Genomic DNA, 10,476 nt, shown 5'->3' with positions numbered 1-10,476 from the left:
TCAACAGATGTTGATATTTTGAATTGTTTCAGCAGGTGTTGATTCATTTTGATTTATATCAACAGATGTTGATTCATTTTGAATTGTTTCAGCAGGTGTTGATTCATTTTGATTTATATCAACATATGCTGATTCGTTTTGATTAGCGTCAGATTTAGTAGATTCCTGTGCTTTATAATTGCTTGAAAAAATTGGGTCAATCTTCTTTATGGTTTCTATTTCTTCAAGAGAATCGCAATTCGAAAGATACGATTTAACTAAATTTTTATGTTTTTCTTTAATTCTAACTAATTTTTTGTCGATAATGTATTTTATTATTTTGTATCTTTGATGAGAAATTGCAATTGTAAGAAAATCATCTTCAGCATTTGGATCAAAATTGTGACAATATATAAGTAAATTCTGGAAAATCTCAAGATGTCCAAGCCTTACGGATCTAAAAATAGGAAGGTCATTATTTGATGAATGTAGAGATGGGTCTGCATCATTTTGAATTAAATAATGGATTATTTCCCAATTACCAGAAGAAACAGCTAGAAGTATACAATTTTGATTTTCTTTGTCTAAGTCTGAAAGTGAAAAGCCTTGAGATACTAGATGCTTAATCATTTCAAAGTTTCCGCTTTCACAAGCTGTTAAAACGGCATTTCTCCCTGTGATTTCGTTAGATATTTTAGCATCTAAGCCATTTTTAATGAGAAAATCGAATATCTTTGTGCTGCCACTGATTGATGTGCAAAGAACTGCATTGTCTTTATTTTTGTTAATTGCTGTTTTGTTGCATTTGTTGTTGATAAGAGATTCGACAAGATTGTAATTGTTCTTCAAACATGCAGAGAGAAGGATTGTGTTTTGTTGATCATCAACGATTTCTGATAATCCGATTGTACATGCAACTTTTATTGTCGATTCATCTTTCACATCTGCTCTCTGCGAAAGGAAATTATAAATATCATCAAATTTGTTTTGAATTTGGAAGATATCTAAGAATCTATTGATCAACTCATCATTTGTTTGATTTGAATGAATTTTGTCACAAATAATAGACAAAAATGATTCATATTGTTCATATCTTGCTTTGACTATTTTCGGATTCCTTCCATCAAGTTCGTTGATCTTTTTCTGCATTTCTAAAACATAATTCTGATACTTCTTGTAGGATTCATTCGAAGTAAGATCCAATAACGTATTCATTACTGAGGATCGAATCATTTCAGCATCAAATTTATTGATATAATAAGCAAAATAACTGCAATCTTTGATCAACGCAATCAAGAAGTCATATACTTTATCAACTTTGTTTTCATCTTGAAAATATCCGAGTTCTTCACATTTTGAAATGATTTTATCGATGAAATCTTGATTGCTTAATATGTTTTCGGAACCAATACGACATAAATCAATAAGTTTTGATGGTTCTATTTCCGAAATATTTTTCGCTATGAATATGATAATGTCATCTAGTTTTTCATTGTAATTCTTTCGCGATTTTCTTATAAATGAAAGGACTTCTTCTATATTTTTTAAGTTTATTTCATCTCTGAAAATAAGAGTACTATACCAATCGAAAAAGTCTTCAATCTCGAGATCTATGCCTATTTGATATATTTCTTTCAGAATATCTTCAGAAATTTCGATAGAAACTTTGTTTTTTATAAAAAGTTGATAAAAGATTTTAAATGTTTCATCACTGACTCCTTTTAGTTTATATTCTTCAATGTTTTCTCCTTGCATGTAGTCATTCATAACTTTCCTGCTATATGAACACAATGTTTTAAAAGGAACTTCCATTTGATGATTTCCATCGCTGATTTTGATCTTTTTATCATCCACAATACTATTAAATTGAAATTGCTTAAATGCTCTTCTGGCAACAAATTCGGGCATCTATTAAAAATCCAAAATAAATTGAATACTTATCAATTCAAAATTTTTAGAGATTCTTTATTTTTAATAGATTTATAATCCCGAAACAATTTTAAGCGATTCATATTCCAATATATTCAAAATATTTTTCTGAGAAAAGTTCAGAAAAGTTTGTATTATATTTATAATTGCATCGCTAATAATGCAAAAATATATTTATTAAATAAGCAATTATTCTTTAAAATATAATTACTGAAATTACGATTATTTTTTATTCAAATACGAAATTGTATTGGATGAAAAATTTTGCGTAATTTATAGTTTTCTAATTAATTATTTGCGTATAATGTACATTTATTAATAAAATTTGTACTCTTAGGCCTTATTTAAGCTGATTTTTTTACTAATGTCAAAAGAAATTCATTTTGATTAGTGTCAGATTCTTGAAAGATTTGGGTCTATTTTTCCTTTGAAATTCTATTATTTCAAGAGAATTGAGATTCGAAAGATATGATTTAGCTAAATATTTATGTTATTCGTTAATTCTAAATGATTTTTTGTCTAGAATATATTATCATTATATTGGATCTTTGATGGGAAATCGCTATTGTAAGGAAACCATCAATTGTAAATGGAAATTTTAGAAAACCTCAAGATGTCTAAGCATCTCTTTGATAAGTAAAATTCTTTGAATTTTGATATATTAATTGGATAAATCATTAGTTAAGTTAATTTTATTTCTATTTCTTTATGAAATAATAAAGAGATACGAAAAAGGTAAACTATGAGTTTCTAGGATATTCATTGCCCAACCATAAAAGCGAGTTAAGCTGGACCAAAGAATTGCCGCATGGTTTATAAAAATATTCTGGACCTTTAACAAAATCCGAAGAATTTAGACATATCGACGAGACGTTTTGGTGTTCCAATTAATTTGACGTACATGTGTGATGCAGATATAGGAGATAGAAATAGAAGAGGTAAAGTCATGAAATGACCAAGATTAAGGATGTACCAGCCAGCTTTCTGGGAGTTAAGAACACCATTTGGACTCTCGCCCCACTTTAGTTGTTCTAGAGGTGGTTTTAATTCAATGGTATTAAGCGACCAGAAAAGTGAACATTCGCAATGTTCAAAATGTAGATGCAATAAGAAAATATAACTATCTCAGTCAAAGAGATAGAAAGAATTGCGAAACGATATTGCAGACTTAAAGAAAGAAGCAGCAAAAGCCAGCAGAAGATAAAATGGATATAGTTGAACATTTCTTAATAAAAACTATTCAACATGCAGAAGTATTTCCTCTCTGTCTGACGTCAGAAGAATGTAATAACAGAACTTTCGGTATCGTTAAAAAAACATTCGATGTTATTAAAAGAAGATATAGAACTACGAAACTGTTTAGGATTTCAAATATAACATCGTACAATTTCATGTAAAACGCTTGTGAAAAAAGAGTGAGAAAACAGGTGAATCTCACCTCTTCACCTCAACATTATTTTTGCTGAACCAAGTGACCAAATTTCATGAATTTTCCATAAAAGGAATAAAAATAAAGTTAGTTTATTTTTTATTTATTTTTTTATCTTGTATGTAAAGTACAGTTAAATTCAACATTGAGTTTTGAAAACAGTAAAAAAAGATTGAAATGACAGCAAAGTGGTTAGATTGGTGATTTAACGTAGATACTGTAAGAATACAACAATATATCCTCCTTGTCCAGACATTAATAACACTTTCTGGAGATATGCAAAGGACCTGGTTAGAATTGCTTCTACTCGAAAATTTTGACAACGAAAATCCTGAAGCTCATGATATCAGTAGCATTTCATGGACAAGAGCATATCTTAATAGATCTAAAGTCTTATACCAAAATAGTTTTGTTATGGTTAGACCCTAGTTGTTGGATAATAACTTCATAACTTATGGTTCATTCGACTCAGAAGTTGGCAGTGAAGGCTTACTTTACATCGTTCAGACCAACCGAAGGACTTCACCACAAAAAGATTTATAAGAAGGAAGGACATATAATATAACTCAATAGAATATGACGTACAGTCATAGAGTCAAGGTTGTGTTTCGTAAATGACATATGAGAGCTGCTGAAACAGAAAGCTGCTTGAAGAAGTTTTTGAGAGAAATGTAATGGTGCTCCCACGAAAGGTTAAAGAAAACGTTTGAAGATAGATGATAGATTAGATAAGAGCATAAATTATTTGACGAAGTTGCTGAAAAATTACATGTATAACGTTTTATTTTTGTTTGTTTGGAAAAGTCAGAAAATAACAGCTAATTTTTTTCTAAATACAAAAATTTTATCTTGTATGTAAAGACATAATGTCAGACATCAGGAATCACAACAATTCCAGTTATAGTCCATTGAAGCATAAATGAAAGATACGAGATACATAAGTAATAACGAAACAGTTCGTCTTATTCGTTTCAGTCAAAGATGAACATGTACACGTATGCAAAGTATATGAATGCTTCTCGTTCTACAAGCAAGTCATATCATGGTTGAAACCAACAGACAAAAGAACTTTTAGAAGAATTTTCCTCAATATGAGTTGCTTCCCTCGGAATAACCGGAAGAAGATTCCCCCCGTTACGAATATTTCTGCCAAGAAATTTGGCACCTGGTTTGAAATAGGTTGATTATGTTCATAGACTTTTTAGGTAAACGTCTGTATGCAAATGTGGGCTTTCACCTCGTTATGCTTGTTATACTTTTCATGATGTTAAGATGAACTATATAAAAGCAGAACGTGGAGAGATGGAAAATGACTTCATGCAAAAGATTGAAGTCCATTGAATCCAAAGACAAAGCATACAGAAAGAATACCACGTTCAGTACCCAGAAAGGAAGGAAAAGATTTTATAAGTATATTTTATACTGAAAAAGAGTTGGAGAAAAAAGAAGATAAGATTATGTGTTATGTTGCAATTTAAGTCAGAAAAGAAACAACAGAGCTTTATGACTTAGCTAAATATAGTAATAAATCGACAGAAACTGGTTCTTCGTGAAACTTACCGATTTTCAATGACACCGAATGAGCCTATAAAGGAAGATTGTCAAAATACTCTTCCCCCTCAACACACTATGACATCAAAGGTTTTGCACAATACTTACATTCAAGAAGACTTACACATTACTGAAGGAAAAAATAACAGAATATTTCGATAACTTCCAAAAGGAAGAATGAAGTCACGACATACATTAATGATGATGTCAGCGACAACATATACGAGGAGAATGAGGTGAAAACGGTGAGTATAATCACCGTCTTCACCTAAATATATTGTTTTTTTTTTTTTTTTTGTGCTATTTAACAACTCATTTACGCAGAAGTCATGACCATCCCTACGGTTCAATATGTTCGTACACTGTAAGATTAAGCGACTAACATTAACGTATAACATAAACGATAACATTAACGATAACAATTAACGATAACATTCAATTTTCCGGGCCTAGTTCTCTAAATGTATGTTGTGCATCAATTTTTTAAAAAGAAGTTAGATTAACCCTGGTGACATGGTGACGTGGTGACATCCAAGTTATACAAAATATATTTTTTGCTTAAAATAGCTCAGGGTCTATTTCTTCAATCCATTCACTATCTTCGTCATGTCAATAGAAGCTTCTTCTATTACCTTTGGTAAGAATTTCTGTATACATCTTTGTTCGTTATGTCTTCAGAGATGAAGGATAAATTTCACATTTGTTTCACCCTTCTTATATTCTTTCTTTGTCGGAAAGATTTTATAAGCAATACTGAAGAAGTAATTGTAGAGTCTTAATTGACAGTAATAATGAGTATCTTTGACATTCACGAGAAACTCTTTTGTTCAAACTAACGTCTAACTCTTGTGAAGTATAACGTTTGGTCATGACGATAGGCTAATGGTCTGGACATCTGAAAACTTAGATCTTCACAAACTTCTTGTTAAAGATAACATTAACAGTTTGAAGACATTATTGAACTCATTCTTGAATGGCAGTAGCAGAGAGCATTGTATGAAAAAGAACTTGCAATCTTTGCATGTGTTTCATTAAAATAAAAATATTAAATTATTTTGAAAAATAACTTAAAAAAAATCTAATCTAATTTTTTCAAAAAATATTTTTTTTTTTTATTTCCTACTAAAGATGTATCGGAAGTTGTCTAAGTTAGAACACTCGGAAATAAAACAACTTCCTTTCACAAGAAGCTAATATAAGATGTTCAAAAACATTACGCAACAAACAAAAAAAGCACTCGCTGACATCCTCATGACTAATAATTGGTGCGCAATAAGTTATGATAGAATTCATGAGTTCATAAAGACCGCAACGCGGCGAGGACGAAGTCGCATGCAAGAGCATTTCCTTTAAAATGAGTTGCTAATGACTTATTATCATAAGACGTTTCAGTACCTATGAAAGTAATGAAGAAGAAATGTTTGACATAACAAATGCAAACGTTGGTGAAACAACAGAAGAAGAGAAACAGACACACTGAAAACAACAGAGAAGAGAGATGTTTAAGAGCGCGTATAGAAACAAGTTCGCAAAGCTAAAGATGTCCTTCGTTCCATTGACGACAAACCAAAAGAAGGTGAGAGATGGTTAAAGAAAGATGAAGAGAATAGGAAGAGAGGAATGTTAAAGAACAGGCAATAGACTCATTGACTTTAACATCGAAAGCTTTAGATGAACCAAACAGAGACTACTACACAAACTTTCGGTAAGGTTTTCATGAGACTCTTAGAGAAGATAAAATAAACTCCCAACAAAGATGGATGGTAAATGTTATAAACTTGGTGGAAAAGTATGAATGTTTCTACGTTTAAACCTCAATAATATTGGAAAATTACTACATCAAGCTCCTTGGAAGGAAGAACTTTAAATATCAGAGATAGAAGCAAATGCTGCAAGGTATATTGTTGAAATGACAACTATGACTTCTTCTTGACAAACATATTAAAGAATCTTACCGAATAAAGATGTATGAAATTTTAACAGAATATGAAGGCTTACGATGTCAGATGTAAAGAAAGGCAAACCAAAAAAGAGACCATATAGAGATGAAAGCACACTGACAAATGACCAGAAAGCCATTTTGAAAGCTCTTAAGCCAAGGAAACCCCAGCACTTATAGAAGCTTTTGGAAAGATAATGGTGAAAAGAAGTTTTTATAAAAAGAGAAGCGGTCAGTTCTGGAAGTATCTTGCACATTACCTATAAATCTTGAGCGCTACCAAATCTTCAATGAACTGAACAAAAGAACTGCAACACTATATGACAGAAGACAATTGTTTTCGTTTATGCTTGATTCAGGCTGGAGTAAATGAAGAAACTATTGACGCACATGAGAGAAGTCATTCGTGTTAGAGACTTTCCTCAATAGTAAAGTACAAGAAATTTCTGGACGCAAACAGGTATAGGCATTTAATGTTACCAATTGGTTATTTCAATGACTCAAGACATAAATGAAAAAAGAGATACATACCAAAAGAATGTGAAACTGTTCGAATATTGACTTACTTCTTGTTGAAGCCCACTACATGCTAAACGAAAAGATTACCAATGACAACATATTTCATTCGCAACTAATAATAGAAATCTTGAAGGAGTGTGGTGGAATGAACATTGAGAAACAGATGAAGATTTATACAAAGAGAGAGAACAATATATGTAGTTCGTTATGATAGAACAACACGTTATGGGATGTTATGAAAACATGTGGAGTGCAAATATTTCGAACCTATTTCTTATGGAGAACTTTTCACATATACGACTGACTTATTATAAACAGAACCTTGCACCATTTAAAGATTTGACATATGCTCCAAAGTATTGTGTACAACTGAAGAAGAAAAGCCAGTCAAAAGAAGTAAATAAAAATAAGTGCAAGTTCATTCCTGAGCACAGTTTTCTTTGCTGACTTTGAGTGCAGTACCGATGGCTTTCATAAAGCTTTGTTTAACATGCTGTTATGACAGTGAAGAGGTTCAGTGAATGAAAAGCATTTGGGGTCAGAACTGTTGCAACAGATTTTTGGAGCGACTTCTCTGACAAGAGTTTAATATATTTCCATAACCTCAGTTATGACATAAACTTCATCTAAGACACATGACAGAAGTGAAAGGAACTCCCATCATTAAAGGTTCACGAACAATGCAAATAACATGGCTTTTATAAAGGAAGGGCAATTATTATAAAAGACTCTTACAGTGTTATAAATAAAAGCTTTAAACTATTTCCTGCTATGTTTAACTTACAAACAGGACCGAAAGAAGTATTTCCATACAACTACTACAGCAGTTGTTTGTTAGCAAAATGACAACTGAACTGGTGTCATTTCTGAAGCATGTAAGTTTATCCGGGATGCAGATACATTCATGAAAAACATAGATTCCATCAAAGGTTGCAGAATAGATGAAAACCACTTCGACTTAGAAAAGTATAGCACATTTTATTGCAAACAAGATGTAAAGAAATTTTAAGAGAAGGTTTGTTAAGTTCCGCAATGACATATTGAAAGAATTTGATTTAAACGTTTATGACTACGTTAGTATTTGTTCTATTGCTAAACAATTGTTTGAGAACCAGAGTGTACTTCCCGAATGGAAATTTATATGACCTCTCAAATAAACCAAGAAGAATTTATTTCACGCTGTATTCAAGGTGGAAGATGTATGCTGTCAGATAACATTAAACAAAAGAGCGAAAAGAAACTCATTGCTGACTTCGACGCTGTTTCATTATATCCATCAGCTATAGCAAGACTTTATACTTTAGAAGGTATTCCAAAGGTTATGAAGAAAGAAATGTTAAGCACAGAGTATCTCATGAGACATTTATTCGATGACGACCAAAAGGAACCCATTGGTGAAAAGTTTATGTCTGGCTTCTTTGTTCTCATTAAGATAACAGAGATTGGAATACATAGACACTTTCCTTTAATAGTTTGTGACCCTGAACTAAATCCAGAAACTTAACGTTCCCAGAAAGTTCAAACACTTGCTGTTTAATGTATGTTGACCATATAACATTACAAGACCTCATAAAATATCAAGGTGTCAAATGTGAAGTGTTGCAAGGATACTATTACGATGGAAACAGAGATATTAGAATAAGAGATGAAGTAAAGAAGTTGTTTGAGTTAAGGTTAAAGTATAAGAAAGAAGAAGGAAATCCTTTGCAAGAAAATATAAAGCTCATTCTGAACAGTATTTATGGCAAAACTATTCTATCTCCTATTGAGTCAAAAATAACCATAGTAAATGACAAAGATGCTATAAGATATGCCATCAGAAACTACAACCATATAGTGAAGTTCGAAGGTTTGGATGGTTCAGATAAAACTATTTTCAAGCTAACGAAAAAGCATTTGCAGACACTTTAACTTCTGTCCACTTGGTGTTAACATTCTGTCTATGTCGAAGAGAATAATGTGTGAAGTATTCTGTACTGCTGAGGACTTAGGAATGGACATCTTTTATAGCGATACGGAACAGTATGCATCTCTACAATGAAGATATCCCTCGTTTAGCTGAAGAGTTTGAGAAACGTTATGGAAGAGTTCTCATTGGTAAAAACCTTGGTCAATTTCATAGCGACTTTGCAGAAATCACAAAAGATAAACAAAAGTTTAGCATACAAGTCAATATTTTATGGAAAGAAGACTTACATAGACTTACTCACGAATGATTTAAATGAAGTTGCATTTACTGCAGAATGAAAGGCGTGAAGCAAGATGTTATTGCTTTAACCGCTAATGAAATGTTTCCTGACTCTGTTTCAGTGTTTCTATGATGAAGATAAAGGTTTAATGGTTCCGCAAGGAACATATGACAAAGACTCTGAGTTCAGTTTAATGAAACTTTACAAAGCACTTTATGACGGTCAAGAGATTGGATTTGACTTATGTAAGTCATGTCAACCTTGCTTTGAAGAGAAGTTTAACTTTTCTATTCAGACTAAGACTTCATTCATAAGAAAGCTTAAGTTCTGAGGTCATGAATGAGAAAAATAATGAGTGTCATTTATTTTTGTCAGCAATGAGGTCATTCGTGATAAAAATAAGCCGCTAGCGGCAAGGGCGAAGCCCATGTGGTCATTTACAATACTGCGATGGTAGAGTTTAAGAGTTGTGCTTCAATGTAGAGACAGTCCTTATGGTCTGGAGGTAAGAACACTGGGCAGTTTTTGGTCATGAGTGGAGAAACATGTCTATCCAAAACGCACGATTGAAGCCAGTTAATTTATAGTATTTAGGATTTGGCAGTGGTGTAGTTCTTGTATGACCAATGAACTCATTTTCAACTCCCTTACTTAAGTTTGAATATAATATAGCTTGCTTTCTATCCCAAATGCAGGTGTTACAATCTTTGAAAATTCATTTTTTCCTCGGAAGCATTGCATCATAATTGAAAACATTTTTGAAATCATCACTTGGTTCAGAGATTTGAAATCTTATACGTAATGGATTTTCTTTCTCTTTAGCGACTTCATTGAATGGTGAGAATACAACAAACTGACAGTCATGAGTTCCATCTTCATTTTCATTAAATTCATAATGAAAGTCTATAAGTTGTGGCTGACTACCTTCTTCTTCAGTTTGT

General features: G+C 32.0%; 2 protein-coding genes across 2 annotated transcripts, besides 1 other annotated feature; one reads left to right on the top strand and one right to left on the bottom strand.

The window, feature by feature from the left end:
• On the bottom strand, positions 1–1,194 carry TVAGG3_0049780 (protein ubiquitination; the record flags this gene model as incomplete). Its single annotated transcript, XM_051220973.1, has 1 exon — positions 1–1,194. The coding sequence occupies one exon, from the start codon at positions 1,192–1,194 to the stop codon at positions 1–3; it is 1,194 nt and encodes a 397-aa protein (XP_051105959.1).
• Positions 1,195–3,011: 1,817 nt separating this feature from the next.
• Positions 3,012–10,476: part of a mobile genetic element that runs on past the window's edge.
• On the top strand, positions 8,548–8,850 carry TVAGG3_0049770 (organellar and viral DNA polymerase type B; the record flags this gene model as incomplete). The annotated part of the gene is made up of 1 exon (XM_051220972.1): positions 8,548–8,850. One exon carries the CDS (start codon positions 8,548–8,550, stop codon positions 8,848–8,850), a length of 303 nt encoding a protein of 100 aa, XP_051105958.1.

The sequence above is a fragment of the Trichomonas vaginalis genome, chromosome IV, assembly GCF_026262505.1.
Source record: "Trichomonas vaginalis G3 chromosome IV, whole genome shotgun sequence".
Lineage (NCBI taxonomy): Eukaryota > Parabasalia > Trichomonadida > Trichomonadidae > Trichomonas > Trichomonas vaginalis.
Note: the sequence above shows the minus strand (reverse complement) of the source record. Positions and strands in the feature narration are given on the sequence as shown.